This window comes from Pipistrellus hanaki (genome assembly GCF_964339955.1).
Source record: "Pipistrellus hanaki genome assembly, chromosome: 5".
Taxonomy (NCBI): Eukaryota; Metazoa; Chordata; class Mammalia; order Chiroptera; family Vespertilionidae; genus Pipistrellus; species Pipistrellus hanaki.
This window is the reverse complement of record NC_140507.1, coordinates 30589826-30617723: the sequence shown is the minus strand read 5'-3', so window position 1 is coordinate 30617723 and position 27898 is coordinate 30589826. Positions and strand designations below refer to the sequence as shown.

The 27898-nt window shown below is 39.0% G+C and overlaps 1 protein-coding gene and 1 long non-coding RNA gene across 2 annotated transcripts; one reads left to right on the top strand and one right to left on the bottom strand.

Moving 5' to 3' along the window:
- Positions 1-88: 88 nt before the first annotated feature.
- On the top strand, positions 89-6321 carry LOC311624013. Its single transcript, XR_014795235.1, has 2 exons — positions 89-924; positions 2017-6321. It is a non-coding gene; the product is annotated as an uncharacterized lncRNA (long non-coding RNA).
- PPP2CA (protein phosphatase 2 catalytic subunit alpha) lies at positions 5572-27551 on the bottom strand. The gene is made up of 7 exons (XM_084886723.1): positions 27194-27551; positions 13747-13956; positions 10143-10316; positions 9551-9640; positions 8699-8860; positions 6803-6921; positions 5572-6321 (listed from the first exon to the last, which is right to left on the bottom strand). The coding sequence occupies exons 1-7, from the start codon at positions 27293-27295 to the stop codon at positions 6249-6251; spliced, it is 930 nt and encodes a 309-aa protein (XP_084742849.1). The 5' UTR covers positions 27296-27551; the 3' UTR covers positions 5572-6248.
- Between the last annotated feature and the right edge of the window lie 347 nt (positions 27552-27898).

The following is a 27898-nucleotide window of genomic DNA, read 5'->3' as shown; positions in this document are numbered from 1 at the left end:
CTCAGCTGCGCCGAATTCTACGTTCTCATGAGTACGAGGGGTACTCAGCGTTACGAAAATTATAGAAGTTTGGGAAACACTGGTCTAGAGTAAGGTTACTTTTCCTAGGATCTGAGGTGAAGTTGGAAAAACCCAAAGGCCTATACACAATCATTAAGGTTTTGTTTTAAAGTTTAGTGCCAAAGACAAAATATGATGCTGTGGTGTGGCACCAGACAGAGAGGCCATAACCAGCTCTCTCATCACTGACCTTTTCAGAGGTTATTAGCTATTGCAGTGATTTTCAACCTTTTTCATCTCATGGCACACATAAATTACTATGATTCTGTGGCACAACAAAAGTATGTATTATTTTTTCCCCACTTAACAAAACAAATAGATATAATTTTGATTCATTCACACTGGATAGTATTGTTAGCTATCGTCCTTTTCTTATTTGACAATCAACAGGAAAAGAGATTATGTCCAACTAAATTATTGTATGTCTTTTTAAAAAATATACTTTATTGATTTTTTACAGAGAGGAAGAGAGGGATAGAGTTAGAAACATCGGTGAGAGAGAATCATCGATCAGCTGCCTCTTGCACACCTCCTACTGGGGATGTACCTGCAACCAAGGTACATGCCCTTGACCAGAACCGAACCTGGGACCTTTCAGTCCGCAGCCTGACGCTCTATCCACTGAGCCAAACCGGTTTCGGCTATTTATTGTAGATCTTAAAAATATTTGCTGCAGGCAAGTTGAAAATCCCTGAGCTACTCCACTGCCACCTCAAAGATCTTGATGAACTTTAAATGTCTCTCTCTCCAGCCCTTTACAACCAGCTCCAGTGTGGCTATGGGGAAGAAATAGTGAGCTGGGGCTTAGGTCTGTCTTTGTGGTGTACTTTCAGTCAGATCACTGAGATTAAAATTAAAATGATAGTTTTATTTTAAGCAGGGTAAAGATTAAGCACACTTCTTTCGCATGTGGTTCTGGGAAATAAAGAATGCCCAAGACCAAATACACCCATTATATGGCTTCCCTTCCCACTCCTGTCTGCTCCACTCAATACACACACCAGACCCTCACTGCTGTTGGCAAGGGACCAACCTTAACCTAGCTTTTCTTCTGAGACATGTTTGGACATGTGACCTTGTAGTCAGTTATACCCTTGATGAGGCGTATAAAACCTAATCACTAGCCCTTACCCTGGCCCCTAAGTACCACTGCCATGCTGAAGCAGTTCTGAACCTACTGCAAAATACCAGAACAAATTAAATCACTGAGTTTCCTTACAGCTCAGAAAGCATGCTAAGCCTCGTTTCTTTTCTGCGGAAATACCAAATGGCGGGCGATGCTGGTGATGTGGGAGGGCCGGAGAGCCATGGAATGGGAGGGCCTGGTGGCTTCAGTGTAGGTTTTGGCAGTGGCACTAGGGCCAAAATCACACCCAGGCTGAGGCTGCAGAGCTCGAGGAGGCAAAGTCAAGGACCTGAAGATAAAGTTCTTGGAGATCTCTCTTTCCCGTCCATCAAGGCATCTGAGATGATTGACATTTCTTGCCGGCAACCCTCAAAAATGAGGTTTTGAAGGTATGCCTGTGTAAAAGCAGGCGTGCTGGGCAGAGCACCTGGTTCAAAGCATTAATCACTATTGGGAACTACAATGGACATGTTGGTCTGGGTGTGAAGTACTCAGAGGTAATAGCCACTACCATCTGTGGGGCCATCATACCAGCCAAGCTCTCTATTGCCCCTGTGTGGCCAGGCTACTGTGGGAACATTGACAAGCCACACGCTGTCCCTTACAGCGTTACTGCCACTGTGGCTCTGTGCTGGTGTGCCTCATCCCTGCCCCCAGGGCACTGGCATTGTCTCAGCCCATGTCCAAATGGACTGCTACACCTTGGCCAGGGCTGCACTGCCACCCTGAGCAACTTCACCAAGACCACCTTTGGTGCCACCTCTAAGACCTCAACTATCTCACCCCTGACCTCTAGAAAGAGACTGTGTTCATAAAGTCTCCCTTTCAAGAATTCACTAATCATATTGTGAAGACTCAAACCACAGTTACTGTGCAGAGGATCCAGGCTCTAGCTGTGGCCACGAGTATATAATTTTATACAAGAAAAATAAAGTGGATTAAGCCTGTTATGCTAAGCCTTGAAGTAGAAGCACTCATTGGCTGCTGGCATTTCCAAGAGATTTAATTATACTTTCTACTTTTGTCTTAAGTGTCTGCTGAACAAGTACTCTTCCTTTAACTTCCCTTTCTATCACAATTCTGGTCTTTGACTTCCACCAATGGGCACTGGACTTGTAGCTGCAGCCTGCCACTGCACTCAACCACCTCTAACATTAGTAAGAACAACTGATTTGTCTATTAAAGCCTAAATGGACTTTCCTAATAACAATACCCTGGTTGACTGAAGCTATCTCAAGAGAAATTTCCACAGTCCAAGTAGCAAAATGAGCCACAAGAAGTGGTTTGTTACATTAGTAGCATTCTAGGTGAAGAAACAGATCAACTACTTATTATAAACCTGTTTCGGATACAAACTCCATTCAATTAAACTTCAGCCATGACAATCTGTGGTTTGTCTTAAAGAAACATGGTCTTATTGAGCATTTAATCACTAGCTATAATCTTTTTTTTTTTTTTTTTAACCTCCTTGGAAAGACATTCTAGTCCAAATAAGACAGAAAATATAAATTTGGGGTTTGCTACCCAGTTTACTTGTTAAGTTGTATGTCCAGCCTGTAAAAAATGTATACATTATAAATATCCATAATCCACTTTTTCCTTCCCTCAATTTTATACAACAGCTAATAAATGAACACTGTGACCTATTTATAGGATAGCACTAGGACTGCAAGTCAACATCCCATTTTTGTCTACATGGCAGTCAGTACCTGTGCAATTAAACAAATATATGTAATAAAGAGCAGAAATAAAATGTACTTAGCCCTAAAATATAAGGCTGAAAAATTATAATTGCAACAAATAGATATTACATCTACAACATTATAAGGCTATCCTAATAAAGAGGCAATATGCAAATTGACCATCACTCTAACAAATAAGATGGCCACCCCCATGTGGACACATGATGGCCGCCACAAGATGCCCTGCAGGGAGGGCAGTTGGGGGGCAACCAGGCAGACAGGGGAGGACAGCTAGTGGGAACCAGGCCTGCAGGGGACAACAGTTAGGCGTTGATCAGGCTGGTAGGCAGGTGAGTGTTGGGAGCTAGCAGTCCTGGATTGTGAGAGGGATGTCTGACTGCCCTCCCCTGCAGGCCTGAAGTCAGACATCCCCAAGGGGTCCCAGATTGGAGAGGGTGCAGGGCCTCTAGTTCAATAGAATAAATGTATTAACTGAAGGAAAAGAAACCCCTAAGATTTGAAAAGATTAAGGCTTTAATGAAAATAACTAACTCATGGGAACAGATTCCACCTCAAAATAAACATGCCTATTACTAAATTTTAAGGTCCAATTCTAGGACCACACTATAGTAGAAATTAAGGGACTGCTTACTGCCTACAGGACAGGTAAAAGTCACTATTGAAACAAAGTAAAAGTCACATGGTATATCTTATTTACCAAAATCCACAACCATCATCATCTACCAGAAAAACCCATTTTCTTAAATGTGTAGTTGGGAAACTGAGTTCTTAAATCTACATGTAAATTAAAATCAATTGGGAAACTGAAAAAATACATATACCTGAGCACTCCTCCTCCAAACTAAATCAGAACCTCTGCAACAAGGATGAAAACCACAGAAATACCATTGTTTTCCTACAAAGTTAAGACTAAGTCTTTCTGACATGCTAATATTGACATACTACACTTTAATTTAAAACACACTTCTGCAACCAAGAAAAAAGTAATTTATCTTTGTTTAGGATATTCAACCTAAGAAATGAGCCCATCGTTTTACCAATTCATTTTACCCATACATTCCAAAGCAAACTTCAAGTCCTCAGTATATTCAAAATACTAATTTTTAGTTGACAAGTCTTTGATTTTTTTAACAAGAAGCTTTTAAAATACTTATGAAAATTTTATTTTAATCTGTTACTGAGAAATTAACAACAGCAATTACAAATTTATAAAGGAAATGACTATACTTACCAATGCATTTTCTTTACTTATTTCATAATCAGGTAGATTACTAACGCTAATTTAGAAGACCAAAACCCACAGTATTTACAATTAGACAATTTAAACTCTAGTCATCATTCTAAATCCGAACCATTCTGGCCACAACCCCTCTTCTGATATCACAAAGACGTACTTTATAAATATGTATCTGAATGAGAATACATGTCTATTACAAGATCTGCATTTCCGTTAGAGCAGCCATCTCCAAGCTTTTGGACCTCACGGACCACTGGTTGGTGATTGGTGCTTTAGAGTGAATTCTGATATCTAAAACAGCTGCTTGGTATCTAGATCACAGGGCCACTGGATTAATACTACGGCACTGATTAACTATTTAGTCAGAGAGAAAGGGCATAAAGTGAGAAAGCAAAAAAGAGAGATAGATGTATTTCTTATGAAAGCATTAAATAATAAAGTGAAATGGAAACATAGAAAAACTAAGGGCTTTTTGCTTTGTACAATGAACTCTGTAAGCCATCTCAGAAGAGATAAAAAGTGGACCATTTAAGAAAATACATAGTATGTATGTGTATTTTCCAAAAGTCACTAATAAAAAAGAACTGGAAAAACTTCGTCAGTTCCAAATTCAACACATTACATACAAAGCCAAAAACCCTTTTATTACTACACTAACAATGAATAATATTATGTGTCCTGAAGCTTACTCAGATAGCTTAAGATGATCAAATATTAATTTTATAGAATTGTTTTAATTTCCAGACCCTACTCAAAGGATACAAGGGGGGAGGGGAAACTATCATTAAGTGGTCACTGCCCTTCATTTCAAATGCCATTTTTGTCCTGCATATTTACCCTAAACAATGATCCAGCAATAATTTTCTATTTGGTTTAACTAGTTTCACTTAAAGAGCTTAATAATAGGATAATACGTTAACTGCTTTCTCATTTGAGACAAATTTAACTTTAGATCATATGACATGTACAAATATTTGTTAAGAACTTACCAATCTGTCAATCATTTTAAAGAGTCCATATATAACAATATATTTATAACCAGAAACTGCACTGAATGATAAGTAGACACATTATTTACTTTGTGGCTCTACCTGAAAACATGATGTTTTATTAAAAAACCCAAAAAACTTAAATCTCAAGTTACATGGTTTTACAGTCCGATCTCACTGAAGTAGCACACAGATTTCCTTTCTTGCAAACAAATTAATATGCAGGAAGAACCCACAAAGAATACACTGGCAATCAGATAAATTGTACTATCTGAACTATAAATCATGAAATTCATCTGAAGGTTAAGGAGTTACCAGAGGGATTATGTAATGGACTTCATTTTTATTTTTCTTTACCTAGCATCCTACAAATTCTAAGATTTATCAACTGATGTATCTTTTAAATAAACAGCACCAGTCTTGCCCATTGATACAATTAAAATTTGACTTTCTCAGTTCTTAGTTCACAAGTTTATTATGAAAAACACTGCAGTGCTCTTGTGCAGTTAACATTGTCTTACAGGAGGGGGAAAACAGTTCTGTTCAAAGCAACTCACCAGGTTCTGACAATAACAAAGAACAACATGAGGCTGAGATTTGAGAAGGGAGATAAACTGAGTGCAAACAAATAGTACAATTAAATTAAACGGTATCCCTGAAAATAAACAGAACGATTTCAAAACTCACAAGTAGAGGGGAGGCCTTGGTACTTATTTTTAAAAATGTTCATTAAGCTCCAATGATTGTTTGTTGCTATCCTTATCTACAGTCATGCTGAGTAAAGCTATAGCTAAATGGAAGTTAAATTGTATTCACGAGGTGTTAATGTTTACATCTTATTATCTGCAGTCTCTCATAGAAAGCAAAAGTAACTACAAATAACATTATGCCAGAAACTGGTTTCTTGACCAACAATGTCGCTTCAGCATGCAATGAACTGGTTCATTCTAAAGTGGTCACGGCAGTTGATGACAGAGGCTTTGTATTTTTATATGGCACATCTTTTGGTCCATGTGAAAACAAGTTTTTTGAATGTTAACTATTCTCTGACACTTTGGAGTTACTGTTGCTCTTCCAATTTCCATTAGGTCAACATATGGTTCATGGCAATACTGTACAAGTTTAAAATTTCATTACAGGAAGTAGTCTGGGGTACGACGAGTAACATGTGGCTCGCCCCTGCGAGGTGCTGGGTCAAACTGCAAGCTGAAAACAAGACATATTTGTTGTTTATACTCGAAGACACCATTTACTGACAATCAAAATAAAAAACATCATTCTTTCAAATTTCATGCTATTTTTCCTATCAAATTTCACCTTGCCTTAATGTAACAAAACTATAGTTCGATCATGCTTCTAATAAGGGTCTTCAAGCTGAATGCCTCCTCAAAAAGCCAACAGAACGTCAGCCAGAGAGGATATGCTTTTATATACTAGGCTTCCTTATATATAATCATTTGTAAGATGGGCTCTACTAAATGTGTAAAATATAGGTTTAAAGTTCTAATTTATATTAGGGTCAATATATCACAAGTTTCTGTTGATGTATGTCAAAATACCATAGATGTGTTTCAAAGGAAACTTAAAAATCAAATTGGAATGTATTTAGCATAAGCTTTTCTTAAAACTCCCATTAAAACTACATATTCAAATAATAGCAATCAACTACTCAGGTGTAGATACTTACAAAGAATATTTTAGAGTATCATCAAGTTCCATGATTGCAGCTTGGTTACCACAGCGATAACAATAGTTTGGAGCACTGAAAATCGTTACTACATTCCTGTCATGGCACCAGTTATATCCCTACAAGAAAAAAAGGAGATAAAAATACATTTTACTCCCTTATTTATATAACTGTGACTCCACTCAAGAAAAAACAAAAACAAAAAAACTCTTGCCGAAACCGGTTTGGCTCAGTGGATAAGAGGATTGAAAGGTCCCAGGTTTGATTACAGTCAAGGGCATGTACATTCATTGTGGATACATCCTCGATAGGGGGTGTGCAGGAGGCAGTTGGTCAATGTTTCTCTCTCATCGATGTTTCTAGCTCTCTATCTCTCCCCCTTCCTCTCTGTAAAAAATCAATAAAATATATTTTTTTTAAAAAGAAAAAAACTCTTCTCCAAAGGCTTGAAAAATAGCAACAATTTCTTAGACAACAATAATTTTTGATGCTGTACACAACTTTTTAAATTCTAACCAATAACCAATATATCTTCTTAAATATCTAGCCTTCTGTAAAGAGCAGCATCTGTCTCATCAGCCTCTCTTACTGCAGTGGTTCTAAACATGATTTAAGAATGAGTATATGGCCATTCCTTGTAAAGGTAGATGAATATTCCTAGGAGACCACAAGTAACTCTCTCATTAGTCGTAAGTGAAGGTCCCAAGTTGGTCATTGCCCAGGTAAAAAGAATAGATGCTTCTAGCATTCCTGGCTTTATTCCCTCAGTATATTCAAATGAATGAGTTACTTTTAAAGTATTGTTCACAAATTTCTTTCCCTATCTTTAGCAAAGTCAGACTTTATTGATAACCACAGAATTTTATTAGAATTAATCTGAATAGGACCGTAATTTTATTTGTATGCTAAAAATCAATGTTCTATGTGAAGAGCCCATTTTTCCTTTTTCTTCTTTCAAATCACTGTAACCTTACCACCCAAAAGACTACTTAAAATATTTTGGTTTATTTCTTCCCAAACTCTTCTTCCACACATACACATTAAATATATGAAATGACAAAATTGAGTTAATAAAATATTACATTTCCCCTTCACCTGCCCCCTGAATCTTACTTTCCCACTCTTAAAATCCCAAGTACTATCTGTTCATCTGGTTGGTGTGGCTCAGTGAATGAGCATCGACATGAATCAAGAGGTCATAGTTCAATTCCTGGTTAGGGCACATGCCTCAGTTGCAGGCTCAATACCCAGTAGGGGACATACAGGAGACAGCTGGACCGATGATGCTCATTGATGTTTCTTTTTAAAAAAAAATGTACTTTTATTAATTTCAGAGAGGGAAGGAGAGGGAGAGATAAAAACATCAATGATGAGAGAGAATCATTGATCAGCTATCTCCTGCAAGCCTTCTACTGGGGATCAAGCTCACAACCTGGGCATGTGCCCTGATTGAGAATCAAACCATGATCTGGTTCATAGGTCTATGCTCAACCACTGAGCCAAGCCAACCTGGGTTCACTCACTGATGTGTCTGTATCTCTCTTCCTCACTGAGGTCAATAAAAACACATTAAAAAAGAATATCTGTCAAATTTATGGTGACGGAGGGAGATTAGACTTTGGTGGTGAGCACACAGTATCGTAATTGTACACTTGAAACTTAGATGATGTTACTAATCAACACTGACTCAAATAAACTTAATAAAAAAAAAGAATCTCTGAAAACATTAACTATGAATTTCATGGTGACCAAAGCTTGAGATTTTACTTTTAGTGTGTACCTACTGAAAAGGCTCAGGCTATATTCCCATTAATATCATTCATTTAAAACTCCCTAATATCTTCCTACATTAAGTTTACATAGAAAGCAAAACAGGTTTCTAAAAACAGAACGTACCTCCATCACCAGCTGGTGAGCTCTAGACACCAACGTGAGGCCATTGGCATGATTAAATGTCTCAGAAATATCTTGCCCAAAGGTGTACCCAGCTCCTCGAGGAGATATACCCCAACCACCACGGTCATCGGGATCTGACCACAGCAAGTCACACATCGGACCCTAAAAAAGCAAGTTAAGTTAAACAGACTTGCAAAAATGGTTAATAGATGATTTGAATAACTCATCAAAAGCAGATTTTATTGATAATCACAGAATTGTATTAGAATTAATCTAAACAGGACCCTAATTTTATTTGTATGCTAAAAATCAATGTTCTATGCTAAAAATTGAGCCCATTTTCCCTTTTTCTTCTTTCAAATCACTGTAATCTTACCATCCAAAGACTACTTAAAATATTTTGGTTTATTTCTTTAAAAAGTAGTGTTTGCTGAAAACAGTAAAAGGTTTTATATTTAAAAGTCAAATACCTATGTCAAATAAATAAACTATTTCCAGATGTCTTTAAGAGAAATAGCCCCAATCAATGAGTCCCAATAGCAACAAACCCTAACTAATAATTTGCCTATGATATACAAATGTCAATGTTAGGCACTAGAGTCTAGTAATTAAGACAGAGACTCTGAAGAAAACTACACCCTATGTCCTAAGCCCAGTCCCACAAGTATGGTAGCTTGGCAGGTTCCTTATATTAGCTTCTTCTGAAGAGTGGGTGGAACAAGAATGTTCACACTACATGGGTTATTTTTGAGAATTAAACAAAAGAATACATATAATGAACTAAGTTACAATTAAATTTTTCCTCCAAGAAGTTTGCTAAAAAGATTTTATTTCCCAAATAAAAGTCATTACCTCATGGGGAACTTCTTGTAGGCGATCAAGTGCTCTAATGTGATCCAGTGTATCTATGGATGGCGAGAGGCCACCATGTAGACAGAAGATCTGAAAAGAGTGGTTTATAATGTTAACCTCACCTAAAAAAAAAGTTGAAACATCTGGACTAAGGTGCAGACAGTAGCCCACGTTATTTGACCACACTTGTATTTCTGTGTTCTTCCACAACCAGGCTTGTCTCTGCACCTCACACTAAGCCATCTTTCTCCCAACCCACTCTAAACTATTGAATACACTGCTCTTCTTCCCAATAAACCATCGCTACTTTATGCAGACTCCACTTCGATCTGCTCCTCCAAGAAAATGTTTCTCTGATTTCACTCTCACCACAGACTATCATTTTCTTTCGTACAGAATTTTATCACAGTTTCCTTAATTACATCTCCTAGATGTGTCCAGAAACAATTTGAGAGGATGAATGTAGTCCCAACATATAGTTCAGGGCTGGATACAAAGGCACTTCAAAGAGGCCCCAAAGGGATGTGAGTGGAAAAAGAAATTATTGGTACTTAAACAATCAGCAATGTAAGTTTTAAGAAGATCTACATACCTGCCCATCCACCAAAGCAGTGAGAGGAAGATAGTCAAAAAGATCTGTAAAATATTTCCAAACATTTGCATTTCCATATTTCCTTAAACACTCATCATAGAAACCATATACTTGTGTGATCTGTCTGCTCTCATGATTTCCTCGAAGAATGGTGATGCGTTCACGGTAACGAACCTGGAACAACAAAATGAACAACATGAAATGCTGGCTCCTTCAAAAACCAAACAATTCAGCAAACCTTCCACAGGGAAATCCAGAGTTCCAATTTTATTGGGGGCAAAAACAAAAAGACAAAAACCATTCCAAATCCTTACTCACACAGATCTACATGCATTTGTCCATGAGGTATCTGTCAACCCCATCTGAACTAAATCAAACTCCTGCTACCACCAATTTTACATCAAGGGAATTACCAGCTATAACACTCTGTTCATGAATTATTTGTTAAATAATTTTTGGTAAGTCTATAGCTATGCAACAACCATCACAATCCAGCTTTATAATTATTCCATTATCCCCAAAAGATTCCTTATGCCTATTTGCAGTCACTCCCACTGATTTACTTTCTAAGTAATCTCATATAAATTAATCATACAACATGCAGTAATTTGTGCCTTGTTTCTTTCACTTAGGCAGAATATTTTTGATGCTCAACTGTATATGGATCAGTGGTTTGTCTTTCTTAATTGCTGCACAGTATTCCATTGTATGGCCATACCACCTTTTGTTTCTTCACCAGTTGAATGAATACTTGGATTGTTCGCAGTTTGGTGCTACAATGAATAATGTTACTAAAATCATTTCAATGTACATGGTTAAAATTGAATTTATTGGGGTAACTTTGGTTAATAAAATACATGATCTATATATTGTACAGTGTGTTTACCACCCCAAGTTAATGCATGTAAGTTTTAAATTTAATTTTTGAAATATTTTTTAATTGATTTCAGAAGGGAAGGGAGGACAAGAGATAGATAGAAACATCAATGTTGAGAAAAATCATTGATTGGCTGCCTCCTGCACATCCCCACACTGGGGATCGAGCCTGCAACTGGGGCATCTGCCCTCAATTGGAATCAAACCTGGGACCCTTCAGTCCACAGGCCAAAGCTCTTATCCAAAGAGCCAAACCAGCTAGGGCCATTAAGTTTTTATATGAACATGTTTTCATTTTTTCTGGGTAGATTCCCAACTGAGTATAACTGCTGGGTCATATGGTAGGGATATGTTTAACTTTTTGAGAAACTGCCAAACTTTTTCAAAGTGCAGAACATTTTATATTCCCACCAGCAACGCATAATGATTCAATCTCTCCACAAATTCACTAGCACTTGCTATTATCAATTCACCAACACTTGGTATTATCAGCCTTATTTTTTATTTATTTATGTTTTTAATATATTTTATTGATTTTGTACAGAGAGGAAGGGAGATAAGAGAGTTAAAAACATCGATGAGAGAGTCATCAATCAGCTGCCTCTTGCACAGCCCCCACTGGGGATGTGCCCGCGACCAAGGTACATGCCCTTGACCGGGATCGAACCCAGGACCCTCCTGTCTCCAAGCCGACGCTCTATCCACTGAGCCAAACCAGTCCTGGCTATCAGCCTTATTGATGACAGTTTTTTGACTGGCTGTGACTGTGACTTTAATTTATGTTTTCCTGGTGACTAAGGTTTTTGAGCATCTTTTTATGTGCTTACTGATATTTTCTTGGGTGAAATATCCAAATACTTCACCCAAATACTATAAATTATTGTCATCTTAGTTATAACAGGTTTTAAAAAAATATGAACACAAATACACTTTTTCCTAATGATGCCTTTTGAAGATGAAAAATAATTTAATTCTGATGAAGTTTAACTTATTAATTTTTTAATGGATCATGCTTCTGGTATCATAGTTAAGAAATCTATGCCTAACCCAAGGTTACAAAGATTTTCTAAGTTTTATTCTAGAAAATTCATAGGTTTAGCTCTCATATTTAGGTCTATGATCAATTATGATCCATTTGTATGGTATGAGGTATTTAAGTTCCCCCCTCTCTTCTTTTTGTTTATAAATGGATACTCCTGTTCTATCACTATTTGTTAGTTTCCTTCCCCCTATATTAGTCTGTCATAACAAAGAATAGACTGTCATAACAAAGCATCACAGACTGGGTGTCTTAAATATCAAACGTATTTCCTCACAGTTATAGAGGATGTTGGCAGAATTGGTTACATATGAAGGCCCCTCTCCTTTGCAAGTAAATGTCTCTCTTCTTATCATTTTATCATCTTTCCTCTGTATCTGTGTCCAAATTCTTAAAAGGACACTAGTAATATTATATTAGGGCTCCCCACCTGACCTCATTTTAAAATATCTATTTTATTGATTTTTTACAGAGAGGAAGGGGGAGGGATAGTGGTTAGAAACATCGATGAGAGAGAAACAAAGATCAGCTGCCTCCTGCACACCCCCCACTGGGAATGTGCCCGCATCCAATGTACATGCCTTTGACCGGGATCAAACCTGGGACCCTTGAGTCCCCAGGCCAATGCTCTATCCAGTGAGCCAAACCAGCTAGGGCCCATCTGATCTCATTTTACTTACATCTTTGAAGACCCTATCTCCAAACAGTCACATTCTGAGGTAATGGGCGTTAGGTCTTAAACACATAAAATTTGGTGGTAGTAGCAGCACAATTCAACCTTTAACAGCTTCAAACATGAATTCTTTTTTTAAATAATATATTTTATTGATTTTTTTTACAGAGAGGAAGGGAGAGAGATAGAGAGCTAGAAACGTCGATGATAGAGAAACATCGACCAGCTGCCTCTTGCACACCCCCTACTGGGGATGTGCCCGCAACCAAGGTACATGCCCTTGACTGGAGTAGAACCCGGGACCTTTCAGTCCGCAGACCGACGCTCTACCGCTGAGCCAAACCGGTTTCGGCCAAACATGAATTCTTAAAGGTAACATTCCAACAACTGATATTTTGTTCCTTTAAAATACTTCAAAAGTGTCTAGAAAAGTAATTACATTCCCTCCATATCCCAACTTATTGATCTAAAAATCTACCTGACCAGCCCACTAATGTTTTTTCAAATAATCAAAGGTTATTTTCTTCCTTAAGGAATAAGTTTTTTTTGCCCTGGCTGGTGTTGCTAAGTGGTTAGAACATCAGCCCAAATACCACGAAGTCTCAGGTTTAATTTCTGGCCAAGGGCATGTTACCTGGATTGCAAGTTCAATTCCCAGCCCCAAGTGAGGCGTGTGTGGAAAGGCAACCAATTGATGTCTCTCTCTCACATCGATGTTTCTCTCACTCTCTCCCTCCCTCCCTCCCACTCACTAAAAAAATCAATAAAAAAAAATATCCTTGAGTTAGGATTAACAAAAAAACAAACAAACAAAAAACTCTCTACAAACACACACACACAAAACCCTTTTTGTTTTTATTCTATACCATCCCCTTACTCAAAAAGACAGATCAATCTTAAAGTTTTATTATAAAACTTAATATTCAGAGAAAATCACAAATCTTTGGGGAAAAAAAGAACATTCAAAAGGACTGTATTACCCAGTTTAAAATATCTGAACATAAAATTGAAGTTACCTTAAGAGCTACAAGCAGAGTAACTGTTTCAACTGAGTAGTATCCTCTGTCAACATAATCTCCCATAAACAAATAATTTGTATCTGGTGACTTGCCACCAATTCTAAACAGTTCCATGAGATCATGAAATTGCCCATGCACATCTCCACAGACGGTGACTGGACATCGAACCTCTTGCACATTGGATTCTTTTGTCAGAATTTCTTTAGCCTACAGATAGGAGAGAGAAAAAAAATAAAATAAACCAATACACTTGACATTAAACAACACTAACAAAGATATGTTTCTTCATACTTAATGTAGTATAAGGTTAAGGTGACCAGACGTCCTGCTTTTGGCGGGTCAGTCTCAATTTGTCCCGCGTCCCGTGGAGTTTTAAAAAAGTCCCGATTTTTGGAAATATTCTTATATAAGGGGCAATCTCAGTAGAAAATGAAATTGCAGGCAATTATGATCCCATTATAAGAGGGCAAGATTTTATTCCATTGGTTCTCTCTCCCCTGAACCCAAAAACAAATGTGTATCAAGATGCACAGCCCTATTTCTCTCATTAGTATCAACGGTTTTTAGGCCTATTAGTTGTCATTGAAGTAAACACTAAAGAGACTATATTATTAGTAGCTATATAAAGATCAATGAAAATGGAGCAAGACCTTCAGGTATCTAATTCCTTAGCTTTAGAGTTCTAACAATAATGCTGGCATTCCAGGAATCCAAGCTATGAGGAGAGGTTTCTTAGTCCTGCTTGACTTTAACTGTTGAAAGACATTAAAATTTTATCTGTATGTTAATATGCTTTTTACAGTTCACAGTATACTCAAATACAAGCTTCTTATTTTACAATTGGTATCTATTCAATATACATGGGTTTTATACTGCTTTTAGAAAACTTATTAGTTTTCTAAATTCTTCCACATAGTCACAAATTCAAACATTACTTTTAAGGGTAACATAATCTATCTCTCAATACCATTTTATTCATTCAACACCTTTATTGACCATTACTGTATGCCAGAAACTGGAAGATATCATTCATTTGTTACATTTATTTGAGTGACGTGTGAGGCAGGCTCTGCGCTATCTACTGAAGGTATACTGAACAAGGTAGGTCATTCCCATGGTGGTGTAAGGGGTGCAGGCCCACAAACAAGTATCTAAGTCAGAGAGTAATTACTGATAAATGCAATGAAAGGGAGAGAGTAACTGGTGGAGGCCACTTTAAATAAGATATCACAACTAACAAGAAAGCTCAAAAAGTAAATAGTAGAGCAAAAAGAGATAAACAATAAAATGATCATTACAGCCCTGGCTAAGTGGAGCATCAGCCTATGGACCAAAAGGTCCAGGGTTCAATTCTACTCAAGGTCACATGCACAGGTTGTGGGCTCCATCCCCAGCAGGAGGCATGCAGGAGGCAGCCGATCAATGATTCTCATCATTGATTTTTTTTTAATCTAACTCTCCCTCTCCCTTCTTCTCTGAAGTCAATAAAAATATTTTTAAAATCACTTTTAAAAAGTGATCTGTGTGCCGAAACCGGTTTGGCTCAGTGGATAGAGCATCGATCTGCGGACTGAAGGGTCCCGGGTTCGATTCCAGTCAAGGACATGTACATTGGTTGAGGGTATACCCCCGGTGGGGGGTGTGCAGGAGGCAGCTGGTTGATGTTTCTCTCTCATCGATATTACTAGCTCTCTATCCCTCTCTTCCTCTCTGTAAAAAAAAAATCAATAAAATATATTTAAAAAAAAAAGAAAAAAAAAAAGGACATCTCTTAAAAAAAAAAAAAAAAAAAAAAAAAGTGATCTGTGAGGGGCCAAGTGCTAAGACATGCTAGAGTAAGCAGCAGTGTTCCAGATCACAATCCCTGGGACAGCTGGAAAAACTGACTGAACCTGAGGTCCAAAAACTGAGGTATTCAGTTCCACAGAGGGGATGATAGTAGAACATGGGAGAGGGTCCTACACAGGCAGATGCAATTACTTGTAGAAATGTCTTAGGAGTTAAAGGAAGGTAAAATTAACATGGATGAAGCATAACACACAAGAGTAAAGAAGAGGGTGGACTGGGGTGGAGGTAGGGTGACGACCTACCCTGGTTTTAACACTGAAAATCCTGCCCCCCGGGAAACGCCTATCCTGTGCCCATGCAAACCATGACAGTTGGTCACTCCAAGAGTAGGGGGAGACGTAGGGGGAGAATGAAGCATGGATATAGACTGAAAAACAAGTCTAGTCAAAGTGGTATTGGAACAAAGATCCACTGGCAGCAAAGCTGATGAGTGAATATAGTATTTCAGACGTAGGGGCTACACAATGTGATATTGTGGGTATCTGAAACGGAGTAGAGCTTAAAGGCCAATAGTTTTTCAGGACCAATTCACAGGCAAATCTTGCCCAGTCTCCTCCGGAAACATCTCAAATCTATCTGCTTCTATCTTTTTTGCTACTATCCTGGCCCAAGCCACCATCATCTCACCTGGATTACTATGCTGGCCTCCCTGTTCCATTTTCCTGTCTCTAATCTATGTACCATGGAACAAACTGACAATTTTTACAATGTTCACCAGATTCATTTTAGTTACAACTGTGTATTCAGAAGCTTGCTAGAACAATGCCTGAGATGTAGAAGGCACCTCAGGCAAGCATCCAGAATTTTTTAAGTCTCCCCTCCCCACCCCACACTGGTGCTCTCATGTGCAGGCAAGTTTAAGAAAATATTCAAGTCTCTAAATATTTTGGAGCCTAATTCAGTACATTCACAACCACCGACATCCAAAATTAATTCGCTCTAACATTTTTAAATGTAGAAAAATATTCACTGTCCTCAAAAAGGGGTATTTCTAAAGAAATACATATAATCTACATCTCTAGTGTAATTCCAACCTTCCTTGGTTTATTATTATTAAAAAGCAGTTCACTAGACATTTCTATTACTGTTTGGCATTAATACCATGTGTACATACTAATGAAAATAGCTATGAATGAAATGATAGGTCTTATTTCAAAGAAATTTTCAAAAGTTATTAACTATTCTCTATAACCCCATTCCCCCACTTGGACAGCGTAACCACCAATAGCATTCTGATATATATCCTTTCAAAATTTTGTCAGACATTTTAAGTCATATTATGTGTTTAAAGAAATATAATTGCATATTTAAACTTGAACCAATATTGTTTAGCAGTCTGCTTTCCTCCTTACCAATATATCTTGGAGTTCAGAATGCACAGGCCTGGTTAATTTCTCACATCGAACATGGAATATTATCTGAGGAACTAGAGGCCCCGTGCATGAAATTTGTGCACGGGTAGGATCCTTAGGCCTGGCCAGCAATCAGGGCTGATCAGGGCCTTCCAGCTGCCGCTCCCTGGTGGTCAGTGCATGTGATAGCAAGCAATCTAACTTCAGGTTGAACTCCCAAGGGGACACTGCATATTTGCCTTTTGTGTGTGTGTGTGTGTGTGTGTGTGTGTGTGTGTGTGTGTATATATATATATATATATATATATATATATATATGATAATACTCTGGGGGGTCGGGGCACCTACATTTATGTCCTAGTATTTGCTCCCTTGTATACATATGAAGGCACACTTCCTGTATGAAATGGACTTATTAGTATATCTAGTAGTTTGCACTTTTTTCTTCTTTTTTAAAATATATTTTTATTGATTTCAGAGAGGAAGGGAGAGGGAGAGAGAGATAAAACATTAAAGAGGGAGAGAGAAACATTGATGAGAAAGAATCATTGGATCAGTTGCCTCATGCACACTCCTAACTGGAGATCGAGCCTTTAACCCAGGCATGTGCCCTAACTGGGAATTGAACCAGGAACTCTTGTTTCATAGGTTGACACTCAACCACTGAGCTATGCCGGCAGGACTCATCCTCTGGTATTCTGACTGCTATAATTTAAAGCCTATGTCCCTGAATTATGCATGGAAACAAAAAAGCAACACACACACACACACACACTCCCAAACTTTTTTGCTTCTCCTAAATCCCTAAAACATTTTTTTTTTTTCAGACCTTCAAATGCCTCAGGTACTTAACATTTGGGAAAAAAAAGATCAAATTAAAAAAAAAAAAAGTGTAATTAGCACCATATTCATTAAAAAAAAAAAATTGGAACCCTACTGAAATGGTAAATAATGAAATGAATGAATTCAAGGAAAAAAGGTTTGATGTAAAATGTCCTATCTTGGCCAGTGTGGCTCAGTGGTTAGGTGTCAAACTAGGCGATCTCGGGTGATTCCCGATCAGGGCACATGCCCAGGTTGTGGGCTCCATCCCCAATAGGAGGCAGCCAATCAATGATTATCTATCATCATTGAATGTTTCTATTTCTCTCTCCCTTTCCCTTTCTCTAAAAATCAGTAAAAATATATTTTAAAAAAACTTCCTGGAACACGGTTAAAATGAGAATAGACTGTTTTATTAATAAGAAGAGACCATCACAAGTAACAGTGTGAAGCTAAAATTTTATACCATACTAATAAACAATTTGGAAAATAACTTGAAGGAAAGGAACCTTTAGGGGTATTAATTTTCAACATCCTCTCAGCATTCCAAGTTCAGATTCAGAAATCAGACTGTATTTCAACCTGCTATAAAACAAAGAGTAAGGTGAATGACTTATATAGATCTATTTGACATTCTTAGAAATAGGTCATTCCTAGCCACCATAACATGAAATTACAAGCAAAGCAGTCTTAAATTAGAAATCACAGATCATCCAAGCCAAGATTTTTCAAGGAAGTAAAAGAGAAAAAAACATGAACCAAGATTCACCAACCACTTATAATCAAACAAACATTTAAAAATACAATATGATTACAATTAAGGAAAAATTTTTAATAAAAAGACCAAAAAGCATTAAAATGTTGAGATTATTAATTTCAGTGGAAAAACTTTAAAGAATAATGTCTTAATCTTACCACACCAACAAAACTACTCTCATTTCTTCCATTTTTTACCTACACACAAGCCTCATGTCTACAATTGGTCAACATCTTTTTTTGTGCTCTAATATTTCATATTCACTAACCCAATTTCCCACAGCATTATACTGATCATTTAATTTTTTTGATTTTTTTCAGAGCGGAAGGGAGAGAGATAGAGAGCCAGAAACGTCGATGAGAGAGAAACATCTACCGGGGATGTGCCCGCAACCAACACACATGCCCCTGACTGGAATCGAACCTGGGACCCCTTCAGTCCACAGACCGACGCTCTATCACTGAGCCAAACCGGTTTCGGCTATACTGATAATTTTAAACTGCTGTATAACATCCTCCTGAACAGATTTATGCACATATTATTATTTGAAGGATTTCTTTTCAGAAAATTTTCAATTGTGGGATTATAGAGCAAGATAGTATTTTTTAGTTTTATATGTACTATACAACAGGATATGCTTTTTGTTAGTGGTGGAATGCGGAAGAGCTGCTGCCGCCTCTGAAGCAGTAAGCAAGCCTTTCGCTTAGTTCTACCACTCCAAACTCTCCCACCAAGGGCCCTTGAATCTGTCTATCCTGGGTGAAGCAAGACCTCCTAGCTGGATCCTACCCCCCCACCCCCCAACTCACCCCCATTTAGGCTGACTGTGTGTGCCCTAACAAATTGGCATGGTGCTGCTTTATTTTAAATAACTGCCTTGGGCAGTCGATGGGCTGAATCTGACCACTTCTGGCATAGTCTTGTTGAATTCCTCAATGGGCTACCAGAATACAGTTTTAAAATCAAAGAACTAAGTGGCACCAACAGCAGCAGCAACAGAATGGAGGTTAAAAAAAGAAAAGAAAAAAAAGTGATACCTGCCAAAAGGGATTTCCAGCCCAGAAAGTAAGTTCAGTAAGTGGAGCAAGTGGCCATTTCACTCACCCCTCTAGGAGCCCAGTTCCAACCATTTCCAGCAGCAGCACTCCTGTATCTATCTGGAGTCCAGCTTCCATCTCCTCACTGTCAGATCCCTTTCCACCTTCTCTTCCTGCATGCATGACCTATACTATGGTTTCAGGTTATAGTCAAGAATACAATAGCTCAATTTTCTACTTTGGGGGCATGGACTACAGATCTTACTTGACTCCTCTGCATCACTAGCTTCCTGGACCAGGACTCACCCACAACCTATTGAACCATCTCAATCAGTACTCAGCTTCTCTTTCCACCCAGGGATATGTAGCTTCAAGTCTGGTTTCAACTACTTAACTGTGTGGATTATAAGGACCAAACTGCCTCCTGGAAGTTTAACTTCAAGAATGACTGCTTGGCCGAAACCGGTTGGGCTCAGTGGATAGAGCGTCAGTCCGCGGACTGAAGGGTCCCAAGTTTGATTCTGGTCAAAGGCATGTACCTTGGTTGCGGGCACATCCCGGTAGGGGGTGTACAGGAGGCAGCTGGTCGGTGTTTCTCTCTCATCCATGTTTCTAGCTCTCTATCCCTCCCTCTCTGTAAAAAAATCAATAAAATATGTAAAAAAGAAAAAAAGAAGAAGAAGAAAAAAAGAATGACTGCTTGGATTATAAAGATCAGACATCTTGTGGAAATTTCAGGTTTTGTGAAGACGTGTAGAAACTTTGTTGTGTGGGTGATTTTTAAATATACGGGGCTGGACATTCCAGTTTTAGCATGGTTTTGCAAATCAATGTCACCACAATAAGTTCAATTAAAAAGACAAAAAAGAGATGGGGCTGGACCGGTTTGGCTCAGTGGATAGAGCGTCGGCTTGGGGGCTGAGGGGTCTCGGGTTCGATTCCGGTCAAGGGCATGTACCTTGGTTGCGGGGACATCCCCAGTGGGGGGTGTGCAAGAGGCAGCTGATTGACGACTCTCTCTCATCGATGTTTCTAACTATCTCTCTCTCTCTTCCTCTCTGTACAAAATCAATAAAATATATATTAAAAAAAAAGAGAGAGAGAAATGGGATGATGCTCAGCTCATCTTCTGGGATACTTGAAGGAAAAATGAAGGTCCTTAGAGGGGCCCACCCAACAGCAAACTGAAATGGGCAAATCAACTTAAGATCCTGTCATAGTCTTAGATCATTGGTTTTCCTGATTTGCAAAATGATCAAAAGCATTGTCATGTGCAACCAAAACAATACAAACAGTAAACTGTAAGGGAAAGGGGGGGAAGGACAGAGCCTACATAAGCAGAGATGTTCCAATGCTTTAGCCAATTCTGACCGAATCTTAAAAAATGGACAGAATCTCAGTTCACTTGTGTCTCATGATCAACTGTTAGCTGGCACTGAGAAGCTTTTCAGGGCTGTGTGAATTGTGCAACTGATTGTCCTGGATGCACTACTTTATTTGTAATATGTTCACAATATGTAGTTTAAGAGACAATCAGCGTCTTATATAAATGGTACACCAGTGGTTTTTAATTTGTGATCTCAGACTTCAAAACTGTGATCACCTGTTATTGTATGCGACCTTGAAGTCAATCTTTGTAGGGATTCTTCTGTGATTAAATTGGTTATAATAATAAGTAAAATTCAGAGCAACCAAGTACTTATCTAAAAACATTACCTTTGGCTGGAGATGCTGCACTGCAACTTTACATCAAAATGTCTCTGGACAAGGAGAATGAGAGCAGAGGACACAAATTCATCTGCAATTTATAGCCATTAAGTCTAGCAGTAAAGAGACAATGGTCAATTGCTCTGGCCCTAGTAAACTTAAAACTAAGATCATTGTTATTTATATTTGCAAATGTTAACTGGAAGTTATATATGTGTAAACCTTTTCCTCCTCTATTAAGCAGGTATGTATAATTGTATCTAACAGTTTGGGTGTGTGCAGAAGACAACCAATAAATGTGTTTCTCTCATTGAGAAACATCAATATTTCTCTCTCTCCTTTCCTCACCCCTTCTCTTCCACTCTCTAAAAATCAATGGAAAAATATCCTCCTGTGAGGATTAAAAAAACAAAACAAAAAAAAAAACAAAAAGCAAACTACCAAATCCCTATGATAATGCTATTCAAACAAAGTTAAATACTGAAAGTCAGTAATACATGTAATAGGGGCTTAAAATTTTTGATTGAATGAATTCCAAAAACAAATGTACAGTGTCACATTGTTAACAGCATCAAATGACACTCCATAATCTTTGTCAACTACACTTCTATATATGACTCTAGCTAAATAAACAAACTGTTTCCCAGGGCACTCTAGAACAAAGGTTCTCACGCTTCTTTCACCCTCCCCCAACCCCCATAATATAAACGTAAAAATTCCAATCTGTAGTAGTAATTAAATGATTAAGGCAGAGGTGGGGACAGGGGAGTGGTGCCAGAGCGCCTGGCCAGCTGGTCATGTACAAACTTTAGACACACATTTCTCTGTCACTGCCTTGTTCATCCATTTCAAACCACAATTCCAATATATAACTAGGCAATAGAAATTTGGTATTGTGAAATTAAGCTATTAACCCCAGGTTGTTACTTTGTAGTTCTTTCAGACCCTAGTCATTTATTGACAAGCCATAAGCCTCAACTTCAGCTGCTTCTACTACTTCTGCTCCAGATGTAGAGAGAAAAGCTATTTAAAACAAAAGGAAATCTTTCTCCTCCTAGTTCTAGTCCAATTCACATTTCACTTGTGTAGGAGTATAGGTTGAGGATTTTTTCAGACAAGGATGATAATGAGAAATGAATTAAAGAAAAAAAGTGTTATAAGCATAACCCATGGACACAGACAATGGGGAGGGGGTGAGGGCATGTGCTGGGGGGAGGGGAGGGATGACCAGGGAGAGGTCAATGGGGAAAAAAGGAGATATATGTAATACTTTAAACAATAAAGAATTTTTAAAAAAAAGTGAAAAGAGAGACTGGACCAAGTAGAAAAGAGTTAAAAAAAAAAAAGGGGGGGGGGGTGTGAGGTGGGGGTGGTCCTCTGCCACACAAAACTTTTCCTCTCTCTCCTAAGAACCTTAACAAAGAGACTCCTGCCAATCATTTCTTCAACCCAAATCCAATGTCTCCTGGTTCTCCAAGCTTAAATCCTCTAAACTAAACTAATATTCCAAATGACTTATGAGATAGGGAACATACCTGCTGTCATAAAAAGGGTGAACACCAGAGTGGTGATGCAAATATTATCCCAAAGACTCCTGAAGTGCTCATCATTCTTTCTACAGCATGAGTTTCACTTTAGCCCTATTACCAATTTTTGTAGACACAGAACTCCTGACTCTGGGAAAAACAAAGGAAGAGTTGCAGAACTTGTGTATCTAAATAGCACTGTTCACCTTCTCAGTGTTTCCTCATTAAGTCAACTCAAAACTAACTGTGTTACTGCTTTATGCCTGGAAGACCATGAAGCACAGAGGCACAGACAGCTTTGACTGTGGAAGTGATGAGGATGAAAAGAAAGGCATTTTACAGGTTGTAATGAACAATAATGTCAGTTATGCTTTATTAGAATATTTCACTCTATGGATCACAATTTACCCTATCTAAGAATACACAGAAAATAAACTGGAGTTTTCACCTCATTAATCTTTTTTGAGGGGGGAATGCAATTAGCCACATCCAAAACTGAAGAATTATTATTTAGTCCTCCCGGACACAGTGACAGGAATAGGGAACTTTCAAGCAATCAAAATTAAACTAATGCTTTATTTTACAGAGCTGTTGATTCTACAATTCAGTCTGGCCTCAATTCACCTGCCTCTTTTATTAACACTACCTAAGAATCTAAAGGGGGGGTGTGAAGCAAGGTTAGAACATTGGTTTTAGAATCCTTAAGTCTAGGCAATCTCAATTTAGCCCCTGCAGTCAATAACTACTTTTCTGAGCCTCTAGTGTCTATTTATAATTGAGGACAATAACTGTTACGTAAATTAAGAGAACTATGCATGTGAAAGTATGATGAACATAATGTTCTGTATTACGCTTCCCTGCCAACTGTTTTCAATGTTCATATTACTTTTATGTAAATGAACCAAACAATGTTGTAAACCAAACACATATACAGACTAGCAAAAAACACATTACATTTCATAAATTACATTTGCTCAAATATTTTGTAGCTCATCTAATTGGAAAGAAGGGATTTGTTTTCTATACACTCACGTAAAAAAGGTTAACACTAAGGGAGGCTTAATGACTACGGTACATTTTATTTATAGTGCTTGTACAGCAATGGAAAACAGCATTCCTAGTTAAAGAACTGCTTTGGGGGAGGGGTGGGGGGGGAAATATCTGGCTACCAAACAACATTCTCCACAAGTTTGGTAAGAACTGAAAGCACAAAGCCAAAAATCATACCTAAATTAAACCACTGCTGAAGTCATATAATAAACTGTTTACTGTAGTCAATGTGAAAGCCAAGATGGCATTAATATTTTTTCCCCATCTGTAGATGGAAATATGCCAGTCCAGTTACACAGATGTAGTCATGTTACTGACTATAGAATTGTGCCTGACACAAAACTGCCCTCACTCACCACAAATTTTTAAACAATCAACAAATTATGATCTCAAAAATGAAAAGGTATACTGCACACACACAACTACCTTGGCTTTGATATAAAACCTTTACCACATCTGAGGGGCGGGGGAGCTTGACTTGTTAATAACATAAAACTACGCGCTAGGTCTTATTTTCAGGGGATGTCTTATCTTTCCATGCACTAGGTCTTATTTTCGGGGAAACACAGTATGTTCACTCTTGGATTCTCTGCATCTGAACACCTACCACTGTTCAATGTTGAAGAGATACCATAACAATGACTTCTACATTTTTAAAAATTACAATAATCTCTTACGATGATCTTTACTACTTAACTTTAAATATTTCATTCAGATCAGGCATTTTCAGATATATAAAAGGTTTTAAAATTATCATGCCTTCTAATAAAGAAATCACCAACTATTATTAATTAGCTATTTCCAACAAGTATCTTTTCTTAAAATAAAAAAACTATTGTACTAATGAAAAAAAATTTTCCCTCGAGATTTTTAAAATATGTAGCTTTCACCAGATGGGTTATTAGCCATACAAATATTAACAGTGAAAATATAATTTTTGTTTTTCTAGGAAGACTTGTACAAAAGATCATTTCAAGCCATGTATCCTAACTCATCCCAGAGACCCAAAAAACTGCCTTCAAATAATTTAGTCTGGAAGGTTAATATAATACCAAAAGTTGAAATATTTACAAGCTAAAGACAATTGGAAGGCTGTGTGATGATATCCCCCAAAAGGCTCATCCATTTCTTGAAAACCTAACTCCAAATATTATTTCCATCTTTTTGGCTCTGAGAATTAAAATCTGGACAGACTGGATGAGCAATAGAAATCTAAGCATAAATTGATTAATCTCACTCATCTTAAGTTTCACAAAAAATGTGGAAAACAACGAACATTTACTAGGTGCACCAAGCTTCATACACCCCACCTTGGCATCAAATATTTCATCTGTAGTCTCCAACACAAACCCTCTACTTCTGTGTTCCATTTACTACTGATTTCCAACTAGATTCAGACTCCTTGAGAATAAACATCATATTCTGCATTGCTTTCCATTCCTCTCAAAAGGAAGCAATCTTGGATATTTCATAGGTTTCCAATATTTAAACACAAAGCACTCATTTAAAATGGAATTGTATAATCTCAAATTAAATATGTTTCAAGTCTACAGACAAGAAAATGGGTCCTGGTTAGGTAGCTCAGTTGGTTAGAACGTAATCTCAATACACTGAGGGTTCAGGATACATAGGAGAATCAACCAGTGAATCCATAAATAAGTGGAACAACAAATCGATGTTTCAAAAAAGAATATGGACCAAATGAAGTGGTTGCTCAAAGGTCAGTCACAATTATCCACTAGTGTCCAAGTCTAACTTTGCAGTTCCATGATTTTCCAATTACATCATTACTTCTCTTCCAACATTTTCTACACAAATGACTAGTCATCTAGCCAATTGCTGACTAAGTCTTTACATAAAGTACTAAACTCAAAGTCATTAAAATAATCACTTATGGTACCTACAAATTAAAACCTGATAATATACATTAAATAATTTTGAAAAGCTTATTTATAAACCTTTAAAATAAACACTATCCTCATTTTATGCGGGGGAATTAAGGATCAAGAAGCTACCATTACAATGCAGCTCCAATAGATGATGTGCCACCTCATTAACTAGGAGAGTTTTGTTTGGGCTTGGAATAAATAAATCTGAATTTGACTCACTTAAAGTGCAATTATTTATTGCATAATTTCTTTAGAAGCCTATTTTAGGGGTATATAGGCCAAACTCATGAACCTAATTTTCACATCAAACCACAAACAAGTCAGCATAATTGCTCTGTAATAACTTTCTTCACTAATACAAAGTGATAACATAATATTTCACAATTCTGTATTAAAATAAAATGCTGCAAAGTTCACTTAAAAAAAAAAAAAAAAAGGGGGTAACTAAATGGACTACAAGATTCTGTTTTCAGCATCTGTAAGCACAGGTCCGCAACACAGGAAACGCTCAATCGATAGCTCTTATGGACACTACCACTTAAAGCCACAAAAATACAAACAAGTAACTTTCCTAAGAGCCAGGATACAAAATCTGCTGCTCTTAGTTTATGTTGCTCATTTTTAAAAAAAATAATAAATGGCAAAATGCCAAGTACGTTAAGCTTAGAGAAAGATTTCACACTACCCATTTTGAGTCAGCATATAAATCATAAATTCAACTGACGTTTGATTTCCAATCCCAAAACCCCATATATTGTATGATTCGCCAGAGTCTCCATTTCTTCTAACTATGAAAAACAACTTCTATTCCTCCCTAGATCTATCTACCACCATGACCTTCGTAGAAACTAGGTTAGAGGTTTGTTTTTAAATTCTTAAAAAACACACTTTACAAAAAAAAGAACGGAAAACTTAGCGCAATCCACCTAGGATAGAACTAAAGCAGTGGGGCCTTTCGATAGATAGGTCTTGGGGGTCTGGCATACAAGCTTGCCTTTGGGGGGGAGGGGGCCCTCGGACAGCTTTGGAGCGAAGGCTGAGTCCTGAGCCCGAGTGGAAAGCCTCTTGCCCCCTCCCACCCCCCTCACATAGAGTCTCGGGCTCTTTCTCCATGCTGGAGAACCCCAGGACTTTGGCCCGCATCTCAAAACCGCCCCCCACCCGGGTCCCCGCTCCCCCAGCACCCGTCTGACGCCAAGGCCGAGAGGCTCCGAAGCCTCGGAGCGCGGTGGACGGCGCCATTTTAGGCGGCAGTGGCAGGGACAACCAATCTCGGCACGAGAGGCAGGGGGCGCCGGGTCGCCTGGGAACCAGCGCCGGGCCGCGCCGGACCCCGGCCTGGGAAGCGCCGAGGGCCCGGGCCGGCGGCCTCCGCCATGTTGCACCCTCCCCACGGCAACCTCTTCCGCGGCGGGCTCAGCCCACCGCGGCCCCCGCAGCCGGAGCCGGAGCTCACCTTCTCGCAGAGGCTCTTGACCTGGGGCTCGGAGAGCTGCTTGCACTCGTTCAGCTGCTCGATCCACTGGTCCAGCTCCTTGGTGAACACCTTCTCGTCCATGATGCCACCCGCCCCAACAGGCTGCCGCTCCGCGCTACCCCCGCGCCGCCGCCGCCCGCACACGGGCCACACGCACACGCCGCCGCCGGGTCCTGAGGTGTCGGTGTGGTGACTGGCGGTTGCTCGGCGCTAGCTCCGGCCCGCTGGCTCTCCCCGCAGTGCTCGGCCGCCGGCCGCTTGTCTTCCTCACTAGCTAGAGGCCCCGAGCTCGGCTCTCTGTAATGGCGGCCGCCGGCGTGGTGACGTCACGCCGGGCGTCAGGAGGCGGTGGGACGCGGAGGGGTGGGAGGGCCGCGGCGCGGGCTGCGCAACTGCGGAGCCGGCCCTGGGCGGCCGCCAGACCGGAAGAGGGGCGGGAGCCCGGGGCCAACGCGCAGGCGCAGCACTGCCCGCCGGTAACAGGCACCTAGGGCACAGGGCGTGGTCCTCCAGAGGGAGGGGTCCAAGGGAAAGGGCGGGCCGAGCCCCGGTGCTATGATCGCGGCGGGGACCTGGGCTAATCCTGGGGCACGAAGTCCTACGCGGTGGGGGCGGGAGCCTGGCGCAGCGCAGTCCCCGCGGGAGGGGCCTCACAACTGCCCGAGACCTTTTCCGAAAGGTGCC

What these genes read in the sequence shown, in the direction of transcription:
- PPP2CA (XM_084886723.1), bottom strand. Translation starts at nt 27,295, where the DNA reads ATGGACGAGAAGGTGTTCACCAAGGAGCTGGACCAGTGGATCGAGCAG. An exon ending in CTCTGCTTGTAGCTCTTAAG is followed by an intron (nt 10,317 to 13,746) that starts GTAACTTCAATT and finishes TTGTTGTTCCAG; the next exon opens with GTTCGTTACCGTGAACGCAT. An exon ending in TACAAGAAGTTCCCCATGAG is followed by an intron (nt 8,861 to 9,550) that starts GTAATGACTTTT and finishes TTGCTTTTTTAG; the next exon opens with GGTCCGATGTGTGACTTGCT.